This window comes from Cetorhinus maximus, chromosome 1 (assembly GCF_964194155.1).
Source record: "Cetorhinus maximus chromosome 1, sCetMax3.hap1.1, whole genome shotgun sequence".
NCBI lineage: Eukaryota > Metazoa > Chordata > Chondrichthyes > Lamniformes > Cetorhinidae > Cetorhinus > Cetorhinus maximus.
In genome coordinates, this window is record NC_135879.1 from 66,689,161 (window position 1) to 66,711,107 (window position 21,947).

General features: G+C 45.3%; 2 protein-coding genes across 2 annotated transcripts in view; one reads left to right on the forward strand and one right to left on the reverse strand.

The window, feature by feature from the left end:
• The window catches only part of fgb (fibrinogen beta chain), a 285,364-nt gene that overhangs the window by 18,921 nt on the left and 244,496 nt on the right, over window positions 1-21,947 (forward strand). The window lies entirely within an intron of this gene.
• fga (fibrinogen alpha chain) overlaps window positions 1,421-21,947 on the reverse strand; it is a 54,028-nt gene continuing 33,501 nt past the window's right edge. Inside the window, exons 5-6 of the mRNA XM_078541806.1 lie at window positions 2,742-3,876; window positions 1,421-2,318 (exon numbers count right to left, since the gene is read on the reverse strand). Of these exons, the coding sequence (XP_078397932.1) occupies window positions 1,612-2,318; window positions 2,742-3,876 (1,842 nt within the window). The 3' untranslated portion in view covers window positions 1,421-1,611. The remainder of the gene's footprint in view (window positions 2,319-2,741; window positions 3,877-21,947) is intronic.

Consider the following 21,947-nt stretch of genomic DNA (forward strand, 5'->3'; position numbering starts at 1 on the left):
CAGCAAGATTTAATATAGAGCGTGAGAGGGAGAGAGAAGCAAGGCTTCATTAAGAGGCGAGAGGGAGAGAGAAGCAAGACTGCATAAATAACATGAGAGGGAGAGAGCAGTGAGACCTCATGAAGAGGTGAGATGGACAGAGCAGTGAGACTTCATAAATAACGTGTGAGGGAGAGAGCAGAAAGACATCATAAAGAGTCATGGGAGGGAGAGAACAGTGAGACTTCATAAAGAGGCATGAGAGCAAGAGAGAGCAGCGAGACTTCATAAAGAGGGCAAGAGTGAAGGAGTAGCGAGACTGTATAAAGAATGTGCGAGGGAGAGAGCAGTGAGACTTCATAAAGAGTGGAGAGGGAGAGAGCAGCGAGACTTCATAAAGAGTGGAGAGGGAGAGAGCAGTGAGACTTCATAAAGAGTGGAGAATGAGAGAGCAATGAGACTTCATAAAGAGTGGAGAGAGAGAGAGCAGCGACACTTCATAAAGAGGTGAGACAGAGAGAAAGCAGCAAGGCTTCATAAAAAATGTGCGAGGGAGATAGCAGCGAGAATTCATAGAGAGGTGAGAGGGACAGGGCAGCAAGACTTCATAAGGAGGCGCAAGAGTTGGAGGAAAGTGAGACTTCATAAAGAGGCAAGATGGAGAGAGCAACAAGACTTCGTAAAGAGCATGAGAGGGAGAGAGCAGCGAGACTTCATAAAGAGCACGAGAGGGAGAGAGCAGCGAGACTTAATAAAGAGGCACGAGAGGGTGAGAGCAGTGAGACCTCAGAAAGACCTCAGCAAGACTTCCTAAGAGCGCAAGAGGGAGTGAGCAGCAAGGCTTTATAATGAACCGAGAGGGCGATAGCATTGAGCCTTCATAAAGAGGCATGAGTGGGAAAGGGAGCAGTGAGATTTCATAAAGAGTGCGAGAGAGAGAGCAGCTAGACTGTATAAAGAACGTGAGAGGGAGGAAGCAACAAGACTTCCTAAAGAATGCGAGATGGTGAAAGCAGCGAGACTTCATAGAGAGGGAGAGAGCAAAGAGACTTCATAAACAGGCACGAGAGGGTAAGGTATTCAAAATCATGAGAGTTCTGGACAGAGTAGATAGGGAGAAAATGTTCCCACAGGTCACAGATTTAAAGTAATTAGTAAAAGGAGCAATAGTGATATGAGGAAAAAAATTTTCACACAACGAGTGGTTCAGGTTTGCCTGAAAATGTGATGAAGGCAGGTTCAATTGAAGCATTGAAAAGGGAAATAGACTGTTATCTGAGAAGGAAGAATGTGCAGGTTTACGGGGAGAAGGCGAGGGAATGGCACTAGGTGAATTGCTCATTCGGAGAGCCTGTGCAAACATGATGGGCCAACTGGCCTCCTTCTGTGCCAAACATTTCTGTGATTCTGTGAAAAATAAATGAGTGAACAAGACATTGTTCATGGTTAACTATTAGATTACATATTATAATTACCCATTTATTCAGTGTTTGTACAGGTCTTCCAACAGTTTAATCAGAAGTTCAAACATTACAGATGAAACTTATGAAAAGAGGTAGATTTTTTTCTGCAACCAAGACAAACATAAGACTTGCAAAAACCTTTAAAAAACTATCGATAGAAACTCTTCGCCTAAATTGAAGCAATTGGTCGGATTTTCACTTTTACCACCTTAAGGGAGTAGTCGATGCCTTTGAAAGGGACCCATATCACTCCATTTTCTATTTCATATGGCATGTTGTTACGAGGATCATACAGTCCACCATGGTAGTAAATTCCATTTAGATTAGCTGACTGACAACTATTGTACCACCAACCCCCTCCATAAAACTGTGCACAGTTCTCCTCCCATTTATCATTGTCTCTGTCATAAGTGCTAAATTTCATGCTTGCATGGGAAGTATGTTCCCCATCCAATGATAGCCCTGTTATTAATGCATCCCCAGCATTCCCAACATAATTGGTGATATTTAGCATATAGCTGTCTGATTCGGAGCCCACAGTTACAGTATATTCAGCAAACGCCTCATTCCCTGACCAGTCCTCTAGTTCTACACGAAGGATGCTTTCCTTCTGTGTGAGTAAATGGAGAATGTCATTTCCCAGCCAGATATCTCCTCGGCCTTGATCATCAATGCTACCAAATCCCCTCTTGTACTCATCCCAGGATCGGTTAAAATGAACTGATCCATCCATTCGCTGCTGAACCAAGACCCAACCACCCAGTCCGGTGCTCTGATCACAATAAGCTGTCACAACGTTGGCCGAGCCAGTGGGTTTTATCTTGAATAAACCATCTTCATCACCAAATGCATGTTTTTGTATGATGTCATCACAATCTGAAAGAAGGTGTTAAAAAAACATGCGAAATTAGAAATGCCATATAGAGTATCTTAACAGTAGTTTCAGCTGCACACAAATAAATAGGCTACTGTTGGAACTAATACATATATTCTGGGCATTGACTGTAATTGTCACAAAACACATTCCCCAGGAGACCTCTTGGAAAATAAACAAATCAAATTAGAGACTTAACATTTACAAAGACATATATCTTCCATCTTACTAGCCTATGAAAGGTGCCTATATTAACATAATTTTAGATTACAAACTATGCCTGAGAAACAAATTACAGCCACCAATCAGAAACACCTCTCTGTGGAACTTTGTACAATCCCAACCTATGGATTTGATCTGCATATTGAGATTACTTTATCTAAAAAAAAGTCAATATTTTTAACTTAAATTATGCTTAAACATACCTTTCCCAATGTAGCCTTTAATCTTCTGTACTTTATCTGTATTAAATATGTGAGCTCGTACATCGGGAAACCCCTCTCTGGTTTTATCCTCAAATAACAAGTTTGAGTCAAAAGCAGGTTGTGTGGTATTTGAGACTTTTGGAAATCCCTTAGAATCCTCTGAACCAGTGAGCTGGTGACTGCTGCTAATGTTAACAGGTCCTGTGTGAGATGCTTTGCTTTTGGAATTTGTCTCCTCTTTCGTTGAAGGGAAGTCATGTTTTCTGCTGTCAACTGTAACAGAGTCATCAAAATGCTCCAAATTTGAATAATCGGTGAAATCGCCAGAGTTGTTGGTCTTTGTGTGAGTTGAATTACCGGAAAAGCCCTCACTTGCTTGCGGCAGTGATAATTTCTTGAAGTCTATTTGTTCTGAATTGAGGAACAGTGCATCAGGAAAAATGTCTTGATTGGATATCTGCGTGTCACTATCTTCGGTAAAAGCTTGATTTATGACAGCTTTAGAACCAGTTATGGAGTGGTATTTTTTTGTGCTGTTAGAACTATATAAGGAAGCTGCTTTGACTGAACCTTTTGTGAAATGTAGCTCTTCAATTCCACTATCCACACTATCATGCATTAGAGATGTTTCTGCTTTCCTTGTGCTGTTTACTTCATGGGCTAAAGGCACATCAGGATTTCTTGTATTATTGATTCCATCAGGAGCAAAGGACACACCACCAGCCTCCATGCTAACTGTATGGATGTCTACACCTTTGTCAGTGGATACAGTATTTGAAGTCGTAGCGATAGGAGTTAAGGATGATCCTTCATAATGGTCAGGAACTGGATGTGAATTTGCATGTGGTGCATCATTTTCTAAGGAAATTAACCTAGTGTGTATTTCTTCCCAGAACTTAGGATATTCGTGATCAACAATATGTGCAGATTTGAAGCCAGTTACTTCATCAGAATTCTTCACCAAACTCATTTTGAGTGTATGTGTTGGCTTGTTATAAACGATCCTATCCAGTCTAATGCCTGTCATTGATTGAAGGGATTTCTCCATTTGGGCATTACTTTCTTTGTTGATATCATAAACAATTGACTTGGCACAAGATCCTTTGCAAGATTGTATCTTGATGTCAATATCAACCTAAGAAGAAATAATATTATAATCAAGTAACGCCAGCCACTATTAGAGAAAGAAAAGAAATTTGGTGAGTTTCTATTTCACTCCCTGCCCACCACCACCTCCTCCTCCCCCACCTGCAGCCCCCCACCACCCCCCCGACCTCAACATCATGGTTCCCAAAGAGCAAGACAGGGTGATCGTTTGCATTAGATAACCCTCATGGATGAGCTGCATTGTTCAGACATTAGTGGAGGCATTAGTACAAGGAAGGAAAACATGGACTGAATCTGGGGTTATTGGGTGAAATTACTCTTTATCAGTCATACAAAGCAGGTGATAGTGAATTGATAGCCCATTTTACACAATGACCAATGTTCTTTTATGTTAATTGGCCCCAAGGGTAAGGGGCCTACGCATATAAAATTGAATGCAAGCAATTCCGAACAGAGAATGAAAGAAACTTCTTTGCACAGACAGCTGTGAGGCTATGGATTTCACTTTCAGGGTTAACGGCTGCAGCAGAAACTATGTCAACATCAAGATTAGGTGGATCAGCGATGAAGAGAAAGGGGATTAAGGGTACGGGAACAGGGTGGGAAAATGTGATTCAGACTCACATGGAAGATAAATGCCATCACAGACTTTTTGGGCTAAATGGCCTATTTCCTTGCTGTAAACTTTGGGCCAGATTTTCACGGAGTTCTCTGAAGCCATTTAAAACTGACAGCTGGACCTGAGTCTGGGATTCCCACCCCCATTACCTGCACCCCCAATTTTTACTGGCATGGGATAAAGGCGTAGGTAGTGAGCCCACACCCTGCACTCCTGACATGGTGGGCTCCATTGCAAGGGTAGGTATCTCCTAGCCCATTGCAATTTTCATGGAGTTGAAGTAGGTTCTTCATGACTCTTGATTCATGACCCCTCAGAGGAGATGCGAACCACAGTTTTGTTTCAGGAACCTTTTGAAAGATAAGTTCAAAAGGCCTTACCCATGCCCCCCATGCCACCTCCATTCCAATGCAGTATCAATTCATGCCCCCCACCCATCCCTATGGCCCCTGAGAGCTCAATGCCAACTCATGACCCCCACCCAATCCAATGGCCCCTTATAGCCCCATGCCAAATCAATGTAAACTCATGTCCCCACCGACCCCCATGACCTCTTGTAGCCCCCAAGCCATGCCCATTCAATCAGTATACATTATGTATAGAACCAATGAGCCCTATTGTAGCTGGCATGTGTGAAATTGCTTAATAAATACCCATTCATAATTTTTCAAAAAGAAGACTGGAGATCCTACAACCCTATAAATGTGTCAATCAAACAGGTCATTAATGTATCAATAACAGAATCTTTAAGCACTCGACAGCTCTAAATCTTAAGCAAATAAACATTGCGACATTAACAAAAGAGACCACAGAAAAAATAACATTTTAACCTCATAGAGACATCAGTTAAGCAAAGTCAACAGTTCTCTGCACCTGTATAGACAAATCACTTACATAATCCTTTAATAAGAGTCTGTGCTCTCAGCCAAGCCTCACCATGTATGCTTGGCTGAGATTAATTAATAAATAAAACAAGGTTATATAGTGATGGTAGTGCAAGTAGATGTTGTGTCACAAATGCAGCATGCAGATGACTGTGGAGAGTTTGGGGATCATAAGGCCATGGCCCAGATCTTCCAGTCAGCGTTGCTGTTGAGTGCATTGACGCTGTCAGTGAAGATTTCTGTGACCCAACTCTTTCACAATTTTTCAGCCACAACCTCTGATCCTGGCTGTAGTATTTAAGGATCAGCTCAGCCATCACTGAAGATCAACAAATGCAAGAAGAGACAGAAGAAGGGAGGGCAAGCCCCCATTTCATGACATCAGCTGTCGTATTCAGGTATGTTTTAAAGGTCCAAGTCTTTCAGTAAGTGAGTGAGTCAGTGAATGGATGAGTGAGTGAATGGGTGAGTGGGTGAAGTGGGTAGTTGGATAAGGTGGGTAGGTGGGTGAGTGGGTAGTCGGGTCAGGGATAGTTGGGTTGGGTTGGATTTCCAAAAGGCTTTTGATAAGGTGCCACACAAAATGTTAATAGGTGAAATCACATTACACATTAGAGGTAATATATCAGCATGGATAGAGCTTTGGTTGACAGATAGGAAGCAGACAGTGGACATAAATGGAACTTTTTCAAGTTGACAGGTAGTGAATATTGGAGTACCACAAGGGTGGGTGCTGGGGCCTCAGCTGTTTGCAATCTATATTAATGGCTTAGAAGAAGAGACAGAGAATAATGCATCTAAGTTTACTGATGATACAAAGTTAGGTAGAAAGGTATGCTTTTGGGTGGGCACAGAGAGGCTGCAAAGAGATAAAGACAGGCTAAGTAAGTGGGCAACAAGATGGCAGTTGGATTATATTGTAGGAAAGTGTGAAGTTATTCGCTTTGGTCAAAAGAATAGAAGAGCTGAACATTTTTTAGAGGATGAGAAACTTGCAAGTGTTGATGTTCAAAGTGACTTGGGTATGCTCGTACAAGGAATGCAAAAAGTTAACATACAGATACAGCAAGCAATTAGGAAGGCAAATGCCATGTTGGCCTTTTGATTGGTGATTGGAGTACAAGAGTTGCTGGAGTTGTACAGGGTTTTGGTGAGGCCACATCTGGAGTACTGTGTACAGTTTTGGTCTCCACATCTAAAAAAAGATATATTTGCATTGGAGACAGTACAGCGATTGTTTGCTGGGATGAAAGGTTGTCCTGTGATGCAAAGCTGAGTAAATTGGGCCTATATTCTCTGGAGTTTAAAAAAATGAGGTGATCTCATTGAAACATACAAGATTCTGAAGGGGCTTGAGAGGGTGGATGCTGAGAGATAGATTCTGCTGAGAAATAGATTCTGCTGATTGGGGATCTAAAACACGGGGTCACAGTCTCAGGATAAGGCGCCAATCATTTAGGGCTGAGATTAGGGGAAATTACTTCACTCACAGGGTTGTGAATTTTTGGGATTCTCTACTCCAGAGGGTTGTGGATGTTCCAACATTGAATACCTTTCGCAGAATCACAGAATTGTTAAGATGCAGAAGGAGGGCATTCAGCCCATCTTATCTGCACCGGCTCTCCAAATGAGCGTTATGACTTAGTGCCATTCTCCTGCCATTTCCCCACCCCTTGCACATTGTTTCTATTCAAATAATCATCCAATGCCCACTTGAATGCTTCGATTAAACCTGCCTCCATCACACTTCCAGGCAGTGCATTCCACACCCGAACAACTCGCTGAGCGAAAAAGTTTTTCCTCACATCATAGTTGCTTCTTTTGCAAATCACTTTAAATCTGTGCCCTCTCGTTCTTCATCCTTTTACAAGCAGGAACAGTTTCTCCCTATCTACTCCATCCAGCCTCTTCATGATTTTGAACACCTCTATCAAATCTCCTCTTAGCCTTCTCCTCTCCAAGAAGAACAGTCCCAACTTCTCCAATCCATCCTCATAGCTAAAGTTTCTCATTCCTGGAATCATTCTGGTAAACCTCTTCTGCACTCTCTTCAATGCATTCACATCTTTCCTATAATGTGGTGCCCAGAACTGTACACACTACTCCAGATGAGGTCTAACTAGTGTCTTATATAAGCTCAGTGTAACCTCCTTGCTCTTGTATTCTATGCCCCTATTAATAAAGCCCAGTATACTGTATGCTTTATTAACTGCTCTCTCCACCTGCCCTGCCACCTTCAATGATTTATGTATATATACACCGAGGTCCCTCTGCTCCTGCAGCCCCTTAAGAATTGTACCCCTTATTTTACATTGTCTTTCCATGTCCTTCCTACCAAAATGCATCACCTCACACTTCTCTGCATGGAACTTCATCTGCCACCCATCTGCCCAGTCCACCAACTTGTCTATGTCCTTTTGAAGCTCTATACTGTCCCCCTCACAGTTTACAATGTTTCCAAGTTTCGTATCATCCACAAACTTTGAAATTGTCCCCTGCACACCAAGATCTAGATCATTAATATATATCAGGAAAAGCAAGGCCCTAATATCGATCCCTGGGGAATCCACTATAAACTTCCTCCAGCCCGAAAAATATCCATTGACTATTACCCTCTGTTTCCTTTCACTCAACCAATTTTGTATCCACGTTGCTACTGTTCTTTTTATTCCATGAGCTATAACTTTTCTCACAAGTCTGTTGTGTGGCATTATATCGAATGCCTTTTGAAAGTCCATGTACACCACAACAACAGCATTACCCTCATCAACTCTCTCTGTTACTTCTTCAAAAAGCTCCGGCAAGTTAGTTAAACATGATTTAGAGATCCATGCTGGCTCTTCCTAATCAACCCATATTTTTTCATGTGACTATTAATTCTATCCCGTATAATTGTTTCAAGAAGCTTCCCCACCACTGAAGTTAAACTGACTGGTCTGTAATTGCTTGGCTTATCCTTACAACCTTTTTTGAACAAGGGCAAAATATTTGCAATTCTCCAGTCCTCTGGCACCTCCCCTGAGTCTAGGAAAGACTGAAAAATTATGGCCAGTGCCCCTGCAATTTCTACACTCACTTCCTTCAATATCCTTGGATGCATCTCATCCAGTCCCCGTGCCTTGACAACTTTAAGTACCAACATGTTAACCAACACTTCCTCATTATCAATTTTGAACCCTTCTAGTGACAGAGTTTCCTTCTCTTTCGCTATGACCTCGATACCATCTGCTTCCTTGATAAAGACAGATGCAAAGTATTCATTTAACACCTCAGCCATGCCCCCTGCCTCCATGTGTAAATCCCCTTTTTGGTCCCTAATCGGCCCTACTCCTCCCTTTACCACCCTCTTACTATTTGTGTGCCAATAGAAGACTTTGGGCTCCCCTTTTTGTTGGCTGCCAGTCTTTTCTTATAATCCCTCATTGCTTCTCTTATTTGCTTTTTCACCTCCTCTCCGAATCTTCTGTATTCTGCTTGGTTCTCAATTGTATTTTCTACCTGACACCTGTCATAAATCTTCTTTATCTTAATTTTTATTTCCTTTTTCATCCAGGGAGCTCTGGGTTTGTTTGCCCTACCTTCCCCTTTCAATGGAATATACCTTGACTGTGCCCAAACCAATTTTTCTTTGAATGTAGCCCATTGTTCAGCTACAGTTTTTCCTTCCAAGCTTTGCTTCCAGTCTTTTCAGCCCAGCTCTGTTCTTGCCCCAATGAATTCGTATTTCCCCCAGTTAATTATTCTTACTCTGGATTGCACATTGTCCTTTTCTACTGTCATCTGAAACCTTACAATTCAATGATCACTGTCTCCTAAATGTTCCCCCACTGACACTTGATCTACTTGGCCCACCTCATTACCAAGAACCAGGTCTAGCATTCTTTCTTGTTGGACTGGATGCATACTGATGTAGAAAATTCTCCTGGTACAATTTGGGAACTCTGCCCTTCACACTACCGCTGTCCCAGTTTATATTCGGGTAATTAAAGCCACCCCCCCATTATAACTACTCTATAATGTTTCCATCTGTCTGTAATTTCCCTACAGATTTGTTCCTCCACATCCTGCCCACTAGTTGGCAGTCTATAGACTACACCGAGCAATGTAATTGCATCCTTTTTGTTCCTTAGCTCTAGCCAAATTGATTCTGTCTTTGAACCCTCTGGGACATCCTCTTTCTCCAGCACTGCAATGCTCTCCTTAACCAATGCTACCATCCCTCCTACTTTTCTTCCTTTCCTATCTTTTCTGAACACCTTGTACCCGGGAATATTTAACACCCGGTCCTGCCCTTCTTTGAGCCAGGCCTCTGCTATCGCCATAATTTCATGGCAATCTGCACCTGTAACTCCCCAATATTATTTACTATACTCTGTGCATTCACATACATGCACAATAACTCTGATTTAGGCTTCATGACTTTCTCCCTTACTCCGACTCCACCTATTAACTTACTATTCTCTATACTAGTGCTATCTGTCTCTCCCAGTGTTTTGTGCTCCCTGGTATTCCTCTTTAACATTCTCACCTGGTTCCCACACCCCTGCCGAGTTAGTTTCAAGCCCTCCCAACAGCACTAACAAAACGCCCCGTAAGGAACTTAATCCCGGCTCTATTCAGGTGCAACCCCTCCGGCTTGTACAGGTGCCATCTTCCCCAGAGTCAGTTCCAGTGTCCCAGGAATCTGAAGCTCCCCCTCCTGCACTATCTTTCCATCCACGCATTCATCTGCCTTATGCTCCTATTTCTGTACACACTTGCACGTGGCACTGGGGGTAATCCGGAGATTACTACATTTGAGGTCCTGCTTGCTAATTTTCAACCTAGGTCCCTAAATTCTATCTGCAGGACCACATCCCCCTTCCTACCTAAGTTGTTGGTACCAATGTGGACCACAGCCTCTGGCTGATCACCCTCCCCAGAAGAATGTCCCACAGCCGCTCGGCCACACCCTTGACCCTGGCACCAGGGAGGCAACTTACCATCCTGGAGTCATGTCTACGGCCGCAGAAACACCTGTCTGTTCCCCTAACTAACAAATCCCCTATCACTATTGCTCTTCCTTTCTTCTTCCTCCCCTCCTGCACAGCCAAGCCACTCATGGTACCAAAACTTGGCTCTAACTGCACTGCTCTGAGGAGCCAACACCCCCATCAGTATCCAAAATGGAAAACCGATTAGCGAGCGAGACCCCAGCGAACTCCTGCACAACCTGTCTGTTTCTCTTGGACTGCCTGGTGGTCACCCATTCCCTTTCTGTCTGCATGCCCCTAGCCTGCAGTGTGACCACCTCTCTGAAAGTGCTATCCACGTAGCTCTCAGCCTCGTGGATGTGCCACAGTGACTCTAGCTGCTGCTCGAACTCTGAAACCCGGGACTCAAGTTTCTGCAGCTGGTGATACTTCTTGCACATGTGGCCATCTATGACACCAGCAGTGTCCGTGACTTCCCACATACTACAGGACATGCATTCCACATGACTGAGCTGCCCTGCCATGTCTTAACTTTACTTCCCTTATGTTAGCTTTAAATTACTTTGGTTTACTTATATTACTTTATTTTACTGGCCCTGTCTTTAATTTACTCCCCTATTCCTAGTGTTTCCTACTTAAATCCAAGTGGCGACTTCTTTAAAAATAATATGCTTTTCTCATTTACAGCTATTTAAAGACACTCCCTAACAGCAGTTTCTTACCAACCAATGAACTTAAGCTTTTCCTGTGATGTCATTCTTCGTTTTCATCCTTCAAATCCGGTGTTCTGGAGCTGAAGCTGAAGCAGCTGTCTCCTGTGCGTTCTGCAACCAGGTTCACTCTCTGCCTCGTTCCCGGGTAAATGTAGGCCCCAAGCCCTGTTCTCTCTTTATATCCTCATTGTCTCCTGTGCGTTCTGCAACCAGGTTCGCTCTCTGCCTCGTTGCCGGGTAAACATAGGCCCCGAGCCCTGTTCTCTCTTTATATCCTCATTGTCTCCTGTGCGTTCTCCTACCAGGTTCACTCTCTGTCTCTCTCACGGGTAAATGTAGGCCCCAATGTCTGTTCTCTCTTTAAATCCTCGCTCTCTCCTGTGTATTCTCAAACCAGGTTCACTCTTTGCCTCTCTCCTGGGTAAGGCTGGGATAGAAAGATTTTTGGTCTCTCAGGGAATCAAGGATATGGGGAACGGGCAGGGAAGTGGAGTTGAAGCCCAAGGTCAGCCATGATTGTATTGAATGGCAGAGTAGTCTCGAAGGGCCACATGGTCTACTTGTGCTCCTATTTATTGTGCTCTTTAGGGGTCTGAGGGTATGGGTGGAAGGGCAGGGCCTGGCATAGGGGCCATGAGGGAGACCTTTTGAACTTACCTTTTAGAAGGTACCCTCATGCGTGCTAGGGTTTATAACTTCTCTGAGCGCTGTGAACTATGACTCTTTAAAAACCTGGCCCGAATTGATGAAAATTGCAGAGTTGGAGGTGCCTATCTCCACAATGGAGTCAGACAGGTTAGGATTGCCAGATATGGGCTTCTGACCGGAAGCAGCCCACACCCTTTCAAGGCACTCCCAGAAATCCAACAGCCCGCTATTTTTAAAGTGCTCCTGAGTCACCCCGACTTGTCGAAAATCCAGACCATGGTGTCAGGCAGAGTATAAATCAGGGAATTAGAGGTGCATGTAACAAATGTAATGCAATAATCATGGGGAACTTTAATCTTCATAGACACCAGGCAAACCAAATTTGCAGTAAGAGCATGGAGGACAAGTTTGTAGAATGGATTCAAGATATTTTTCTAGATCAATATATCAAGGAACTAACAGAGGACCAGGCTACTTTAGATCTAGTTTTTTGTGATGAGACTGAGTTAATTAATAACCTTGCAGTAAAGCACCTTCTGAGGAAGAGTAATTATAACATGATAGAATTTTACATTGAGCTTCAAAGTGATTTAGTTAAGTTCGAAACTAGGGTCTTAAATCTAAACAAAGCAAACTACATTGGCATAAAGGACGAGTTGGCTGGCGTAAACCCTGAAACTAGATTAATAAATAGGATGATAGATAGACAATAGCAAACATTTAATGATTTAATTCATAGTTCGCAATGATACATTCCCTTAGGGAATAAGAACCCTAAAGAAAATATGGTCCAACTGTGGAAAACAAGAGAAGTTAGTTGTTAATTAAAGGAAGAGGCTCATAAGGTTTCCAAAAACAGTAGTAAACCTGATGATTGGGAGGAGTTTCCAATCAGCAAAGGATGACAGGAAACTGATAAAGAAAGAGAAAATAGATAATGATAGTATACGAGTCAGAGACTTAAGAACTGATTGCAAAATCTCCTATAGGTATGTAAAAAGAAAGTAGAAAGAGTAAGCATGAGTCCCTTCAAAGCAGAGCCAGGAGAAATTATAATGGGAAATAAGGAAATGGCAGAGACATTAAACAAATACTTTGTATCTGTCTTTAGATAGAAACCATAAAAATCATTCCAGAAATAATAGGAAACCAAAGGTCTAGAGAAACCATGGCACTTAAGTATAATAGCATTAGTAAAGAGGTAGTACTAGAGAAATCAATGGGACTAAAAACTCACAAATCCCTTGGACCTCATGGCCTTACCCCTAAACTTTTAAAAGAGGTAATTAAAGAGATAATGAATATGATTGTATCTGTCTTTAGATAGAAACCATAAAAATCATTCCAGAAATAATAGGAAACCAAAGGTCTAGAGAAACCATGGCACTTAAGTATAATAGCATTAGTAAAGAGGTAGTACTAGAGAAATCAATGGGACTAAAAACTCACAAATCCCTTGGACCTCATGGCCTTACCCCTAAACTTTTAAAAGAGGTAATTAAAGAGATAATGAATATGATTGGTTTTGTCCTTCCAGAGCTCGCTAGATTCTAGATTGGTCCCCATGAATTGAAAGGCAGAAAATTTAACCTCATTATCCAGGAAAGGAGGAAGAGAGAAAATGGGGAATCATGGGCCTATTAGCCTGACCTCAATAGTGGGGAAAATGCTAGAATCTATTATTAAGGAGGTGATAACAGGGCACTTAGAAAATCATAGTATGCTTGGACAGAGTCAACACAGATTTATGAAAGGGAAACTGTGCTTGACAAATTTATTAGTGTTTTTTGAGAACATAACCAGTAGGGTGGAATTGGAGGAACCAATGGATGCCATGTATGTAAGTTGCCAAAAAAAGCATTGAATAACGTACAGTACAGAGATTATTACACAAAATTCAGCTCAGAGGTATGGGGGTAACATATTAGCCTGGATTGAGGATTGTTTAACAGACAGGAAATATAGGGCAGAAATTTTCGATGAGCGGATGGGCACGCGCCCGACCTGCTTGAGCGTAAAATGATGCGCAATGATGTCAGGCGAGCATCCCGACGTTATCGCACACTTGCACGATATTTTGCTCGGTGGGCGCGCACAGGAGTCAGAGCCATGCCTGCCATTAATTAACAGGCCAGTTAAGGTCCTTGACAACTTAACTGATGGGGATTTAACGTTGCCCGTGTGAGTTTTCGCTCATCACACGGGCACAAACAGGCAGGCGGGCAGGCCACAATTTGCAAAACTTCATCCACGGGTGGGATAAAAAGGGTCAGCAGCATTGTCATTGTGAGTAGTGGGGAGTTTTGGAGATAACTTGCTGCTGGTGGCTTATTGGAACTTGACAGCTTAATCTCTGATCGGGGCTTCATTCTTAGCATTTCCAGGCTTCATTTATGTACTCATCGGTGTCTTCCAGGCCCCCTTAGGAATCAGGCAGTGTGGACCCTTCCAAGTATGAGACAGACTTTCCTTACTGAATCACAGAATCACAGTGCAGAAGAGGCCCTTCGGCCCATCGAGTCTGCACCGACACGTGAGAAACACCTGACCTACCTACCTAATCCCATTTACCAGCACTTGGCCCATAGCCTTGAATGTTATGATGTGCCAAGTGCTCATCCAGGTACTTTTTAAAGGATGTGAGGCAATCCACCTCCATCACCCTTCCAGGCAGTGCATTCCAGACCACCATCACCCTCTGGGTAAAAAAGTTTTTCCTCACATCCCCCCTAAACCTCTAGCCCCTCACCTTGAACTTATGTCCCCTTGTAACTGACCCTTCAACTAAGGGGAACAGCTGCCCCCTATCCACCCTGTCCATGCCCCTTCAGGTCACCCCTCATTCTTCTCTGCTCCAACGAAAACAACCCAAGTCTATCCAACCTCTCTTCATAACTTAAATGTTTCATCCCAGGCAACATCCTGGTGAATCCATCACATCCTTCCTGTAATGTGGCGACCAGAACTGCACACAGTACTCCAGCTGTGGCCTCACCAAAGTTCTACACAACTCCAACATGACCTCCCTACTTTTGTAATCTACGCCTCGATTGATAAAGGCAAGTGTCCCATATGCCATTTTCACCAACCCACTAACATGCCCCTCTGCCTTCAGAGATCTATGGACACACACGCCAAGGTCCCTTTGTTCCTCAGAACATCCTAGTGTCATGCCATTCATACCCTGGTAATGGGGATTGTGGCCTCTGCTGGAGACACCTCCTCTGAGGAGGAAGAGAGGGACAGTAGGGAGAGGAGGCCAGGTGTACCAATGCAGCTTCCAGCAGAGGAACCTATGGGAGGAGAGGCGCAGGCACAAGGGGTGCAGGGCCAGCAGGTAATCCAAGGAGGAAGGAGCTGCTGAAGATGCCACTATCCTGCTGCTAGGGTTTTACAGGCGGCGATGCAGCTACCTCAATAAGTCTGAGGTGCAATGCCAGAAGATGTCCCGGCTCTCAAGGGAGACCGTCTCCTCCATTTGCCAGATGATTGGGCCTGAGATCACCTCTGACTGTGTGGGTAGACACTCCATGCCAGTGGCTCTGAAGGCCACAATGGCCCTCAACATCAATGCCTCTGGCTCTTTCCAGGGATCAGTGGGGGGTCTTTGTGGAGTCTCCCAATCAGCTGTCCACAGCTACATCAACCTGGTGACAGAAGCTCTGTTCAGGCAGGTATTGACTTTCCTTCATTTCCAAACGGACAAGGCCAGCCAGAGGCTTTGCCGTGCTTGGTGGCTTCCCCCGTGTCCAGGGTACAATAGACTGCACACACGTGGCCATCAAGGCGCCAGCAGGTGAGCCCGGTGCCTTCGTCAACAGGAAGGGCTTCCACTCCATGAATGTGCAGATAGTGTGTGATCACAGGATGCTGATTCTGCAAGTCTGTGCAAGGTACCCTGGCAGCTCCCACGACGCATACATCCTGAGATACTCCCAGGTGCCGAGGCTCTTCAGTGCTCCAGCCCGACTGGATGGATGGTTGCTGGGTGACAAGGGCTATCCCTTGAAAAGGGGACTCATGATGCCTCTCCGCCACCCAAGTACAGAGGTGGAGCAGCGGTACAGCAGGAGGCATGGCATAAGGGCAGTGGTAGAGAGGACCATAGGTCTTCTCAAGATGCACTTCCGTTGCCTGGACCGTTCAGGGGGAGCACTGCAATAACCCCCAGAGCGGGTGTCACTGACTGTGCTTACATGCTGCGCTCTCCACAATCTGGCACTGGCAAGGGGGGACCCACTGGAGGAAGAGGATCTTGACGCAGCTCCACAGGTCACAGAGGATGAATCCAGTAGTGAGTCAGAAGAGGAGCACAGTGAGGAGAATGCTGAGGGTGTGGAGGCAGACCTCGGTAACTTCCAGGGAGGCAGGGGCACCCGGGACGCCTTGATCCAACGCTCATTCTGCTAGGCTGCCAAAGATCTGCTTCCACCTCATGCCAGGGCTGCCACCTTCATCCTGGATCGCAGAAATGACCCTATCCTTTGCCCCCAAGATACACTCAGTGTCTGTGCAATAACGTTTGAGCCACCCATGTCCAGCATTACATACTGGCCTACCCTGCACCTACAAAACAAATGGAGCATACTCAGGCAAATAACACAGAAGCAATTTTAAATGTATTTTGGAACTCGCATAGTCTTGAACAGAAAAACACTTTCTTGGTAGTCACACCATCAAAAAAAAAAACAAAATTGGGGAACAAAAGATCACCCGTGACCAGTCCTACTTGTGCTTAAGGTGCTTTAAATTTACATTTACAAGTGCTACGTCTGGGTGCTTCCCCCCTCACTGGCATCAGCATTGGAGACAGCCTGCTGACACTGCTGTCCTGTCCTGTTGGCCTTGATGACCTTGGCGGCTGTCCTTTGGCCAGAGGAGCCTGTGCTGGCCCCACATGGGAGGAAGCGGCCAGTGCCATGGCTGGCATCTCCCCAGTCACCACAGACTCATTAGATGCCATGGTCATTGGCAGAGGGGCGGAAGGGCTGCTGCCATCATCCAGAGCACTCTGAGAGGAGCCCGCAGAGATGACAAGCAGCTCATGTGCCAACGTGAGGTCGCTCTGGAACTCCCTGCTCACCATTGATGGACGGGCACCTAGCTGGGATATTGGGTGCCTCATCCATCTCTCACACTGACACTGACCACCTGGGGTCATTGCCTGTGTGAGGGCTTGCAGATCCGAGCGCAAAACCCAGGAACCCCTGATTCTGTCCCGGGAGCCTCTCCATGAGAGTCACCACTTTCTCAATGTAGGAGGCAGTGTGCTCGGCCATGAGGGTCAATGCAGTGCTCACGCTCCACAATGGACACCATGGCACGCGCCCTGGGCACTCTGCCTCTGCCTGCACCTCAAGCGAGTGTGAAGTGCCCTCACCAATGTGCACTGAGATACTAAACAAAAACAGAATTACCCGGAAAAACTCAGCAGGTCTGGCAGCATCGGCGGAGAAGAAAAGAGTTGATGTTTCGAGTCCTCATGACCCTTCAGCAGAACTGAGTATAGTTAGGAGAGGGGTGAAACATAAGCTGGTTAAACCAAACCAGCTTATATTTCACCCCTCTCCTAACTATACTCAGTTCTGCTGAAGGGTCATGAGGACTCGAAACGTCAACTCTTTTCTTCTCCGCCGATGCTGCCAGACCTGCTGAGTTTTTCCAGGTAATTCTGTTTTTGTTTTGGATTTCCAGCATCCGCAGTAGTTTTTTGTTTTTTAGTTTTTTGTTTTTGCACTGAGATACTATCCGCTGAACTAATGCCCATCAAGGTGCTGGTATCTGCACTGGTGCCTGCTTCAGAGTGTGGGTGTGACACAGGTGTGTGGTATGCATGGTGGTCCTCCGGTATCAGGGTGACTCTTCAGGGTCCGGAGAGCGAAAGACTGCTGGTGAACCTAAAAGGGAGAAGAAGGACATGTCATTCATTAAAGTCATGACACTGTCACTGTGCATGTCAGGCACCCTGATGTGACAATGGAGATCTGCATCATGGTGCCATCGTCTTTCAATGATCAGTGGGGACTCCAGATTCAAGTCTCACATCAGTGAAGAGACTGCACTAGTATTGTTGCACAAGACCAAATTCCCATCTCAGTGCACTGCACCCTTGGCTTCGCCTGACACCCCAGCCTCACTGCAGCCGCTTGACCGAGCTGCGTGGCGCCTGTCGAGCTCCTAGGTCTCCTGCTCGTACTGGGAGAGGGTGAGGAGTTGTGGAGGGGGGGGGGGGGGGGCGGGGGTCCTCCACCAGCCCGCGGCCTCTCAATGTTTTTATGGGATGTCTTCTCCTGAAAGGACAGAGCAGCTTTGATTAGTCCACTCTCTACCTGCAGCACCATTGCAGCCTGGACAACCCCACCTGAGGAGCACCTTGCAGGGCAGATCCGAGTCGTGGCCCTCGAGCCGCAAGGCAAATAGTCCAAGCAGCCAGGGCTCATCCCCTTGGCCAGCTCCGGCATGATTGAGTTAGCACTCAGACTCTAACACCCCTGAGCTCCACAGGGGGGTGGCCAGTCCAAAACAATTGAACACATTGACCCATGCCAACTTGGTACTCACCCTTCCTGAGCGCAGCAGGTCATTGAAGTGCTTCTGGCGCTGCACCACATCGCGGCTGCTCACCCGGGCTGCCAACTCCTCCCATGCCTTCTTGGTGAGATGCGGTGGCCTCCTCTCCCATCCCTGGGGACAAGGGTATGCCTTCTGGCAGTCACCTCCTCCAGGAGGGCAGCGAGGCACTCGTCAGAAAAACAGGGGGCTGGGTGCCCCCCACCCCCACCCCCCTCTCCCCCTACCCCAATCTGCCCTCCCGCCTGGTGTTTGCTGGACTCCATCCTTGCAGCAGCATTCAGATGTCATTCCCCGGCAGCCTTTCAAGGGCTGCCTGGGCTTTTCTTAAATAGCCAATGGACCCGGCAGCCAGCAGGCCTCCGCCCCCCCTCGGCCCTTCCCAGCCAGTGACAAGCCGCCTTTCATGCTGGGCAGGCTTTAATTGGCCCGACAGCATGAAATCACGGTTGGGCCCCGATTGTGGGCTCCAACCCCCCCCCACCCCCTCCCCCCCCCACCTCCACCACCCCCACCGAGCCCGCTGAACAAGGGCAAAAATTCTGCCCATAGAGTAGGAATAAGCGGGTAATTTTCTGGTTGGTAGGCTGTAATGAGTGGGATAACACAAGGGTCAGTTTTGCAGTTTCAGCTTTTTATAATCTGTATCAACATTTAGATGAGGGGCTGAGGATAATGTATTGCTGGTGATATAAAGTTATCTGGGATAATAAACTGTGAGAAAGATGCAAAGAGGCTGCAAATGAGTTGGACAGAGTAAATGGGTGTGGGCCAGAATGGGGCAGGTGGAATATAACATGGGAGGTTTGTTAGTTGGAAAATGTTAGTAGGAAAAGTAGAAAAGAAGATTTTTTTAAAATAGTGAGAGTCTAGGAACTGTTGGCATTCAGAGGCATCTTGGTGCCTATGTACACAAATCACAGAAAATTAGCACGTGGGTACAGCCAGCAATTAGGAAAGCAAATAGTATATTAGCCTTTATGACAAAGCAATCGGAGTATAAGAGTAAAGAAGTCTTCCTGCAATCATAAAGGGCTTTGGTGGATCACACCTGCAAAATTGTGTACTGTTTTGGTCTCCTTACCTAAAGGAAATCTATACTTGTCTCAGAGGGGTTGCAATGAAGGTTCACTAGACTGATTCCTTGGAGGAGAGAGCTGCCCTATGAGGAGAGTTAATGGGCCTATACGGTCTGGAGATTAGGGAAATGAGGGATGACCTCATTTAAACATATAAAATTCTTAAAAAGCCTGATAGGGCTGAGGATGGGAGGCTGTTTCCCCTGACTGTAGGGTCTAGAACCAATGATCATAATCCCAGAATAATCTCAGAACTCATTTATGACTGAGATGAGAAGAAATTTCTTCAGTCAAAGGGTTGTGAAGCTTTGGGATTCTCTACCGCACAGAGCTGTGGATGCTCAGATGTTTAGTATATTCAAGTTAGAGAGTGACAGAATTTAAGTTGCTAAGGGAATCATGAGATATGGGGATAGTGCATGAAGGTGTAGTCAAAATAGAAGATCACAATGACCTTATTGAAAGGTGGAGCTGGCTCCAGGGGCCAAATGGGCTATCCCTGATCCTATTTCCTATGTTCTTATATTCTTAACCATGGTGCAAGAAAGGGGTCACTGCAGGCCTGGAAAGAAGTAATTGCCATATCAGGTGTATTTATATGATCCTTGCTAGCCTTCAAGGTGGGTATAAATGCCCCCCTTACTCCAAGTTCATTATCACGATCTTTTATCTGTGCCCTTCTGTTGGTCTATAGTCCATCACTCTGTGCCTGGTCTGCTAGAGTTCCTGCCCCTCAGCATGGCCATTTCGATGTAAGTGAAATCCAAACTTCAAAAAGTGGTCAAGCCTTTACTGGCAATGCTGGGCAGCATCCATCCATCCATCCTTTGCCTAAGACCATGAAAGGCAAAAAATCAAACCCATATGTTTGGATTTGTTGTAAATGTATATTTGTACATAGAAACATAATTTTTCTTCTTGAATTCTGTGCCTGAAGGCAGGTCTGATCCATAGCACTGCAATCTCCACCATGAGTAGGACAGGAAGCTGGACCTGAATCTACCCTGGCCAGTACAGGGATTGAACTGCATGCCATTGGCACCAATTTGATACCCACTGGCAGTCCAGCCAACTGAGCCAACCAGCCACCACCCCACCAAGGAGTCCGAGTTGGTGTGGCAACTTGCACATTTACATACATGTTATGGTATAGAGCTATGAATAGTGATGGTAGCGGCTCCAATTTTCCTTCCATCACAGGGCTGACCAGGAATATCTTCCGCTCTTACCATCTGCCTTTGGCGTATGTTGGAAGGATTTGCAAGTTGATACTCAAAAAAAAGCAAAGTACTGCGGATGCTGGAAATCTGAAACAAAAACAGAAAATGCTGGAAAAAACTCAGCAGGAGAGAAATAAAACAGAGTTAACGTTTTGAGTCCTTCTAAATGCTGTTAGACCTGCTGAGTTTTTCCAGCATTTTCTGTTTTTGATATTCAGCCTTTTGGCTGTGTTATGAATGCACCTTCCTTAGCCATCAACACCTGGCGTGAGACTTGAATGCTAAGCTTCTCCACAAGCATGATACACATGCATAAACAGATTATTCCTCAATGAGGCACTCAGCACTATTTTTGATTTTAATCTCTTGTGTCTTTGTTAAGTGCCACTTTGCTTCTGTGGAGTAGATAGGAATGAGGTTAAGGAGTTTCATACCAGGGGCAGAATTGTTACCTCAGTGATGGCAGCGGTCGGGACCAGGAGCGGCCTTGCAACAGTCCACCGCCCGCAATCGGGCCCTGACTGTGATTTCACACTGGCTGGTCAATTAACGCCAGCCAGCATGAAATGTGCGCTGATAACCTCAGCGCTGCTTGGGGTGGAGGCGGGAGGCGCGCAAGCGCTGAAATGTGCACATGTGCGCAGGTGCGCTCAGTGAAGACTCCCTGAAGGCACAGAGCTGCCTCAGGGAGCTGAAGATTTTTAACATTAAAAATAAAGATTTCAAAAATATGGAAAAAATGTCCCCTCATGTGACTCTGTTGCGTGAGCAGGGACACGGTAAAAATGAGTTTGAAATTTTTTTATTGGTTTCTTATTTACTGTCCTAAACCTCATCCCGCACATGGATGAGGTTTCATTAAAAATGCAAAGGCCGCCTGGCCTATTCGCCTGCCCGCCAACCGAATTATTGGACAGGCAGCGAAAAATTCAATTTAATTAATTGATTAAGGGCCTTAATAGGCCTTGTAATTGTTGGCGGGCTCACGTCAGAGGCAGCAGCTCACCTGGCGAGGGAAACATTGTGAGAGTGTGCGATCACGCACTATTTCACTCACATTTAGGTTGGGCATGAGTCTGACCATGGGACAAAAAATTCTGCCGCAGGAGTTGCACAAATGATGGACAATGATTTGAGAGATGACAGCACATGTAAGGACTTGGGAGAGAAAGCGGACTTTAGGGATGGGTTGATAGTAAAGCAGAGAGGAAAGGGTGGGTTTTTTGAAGAAGGTGCAGGGGGTGGGATTGATTTTTTTCCCCAGAAGCTGACACAGAAGGAAACGTGATTGGAAGTGTCATGAACACTTTAATTACAGAAAATGGTTCTTTTCAAGGACAAAGGAGATTCTGGAAGAATTTAGGTTTCAAAAGATACTGTCCCTTAAAGGGTT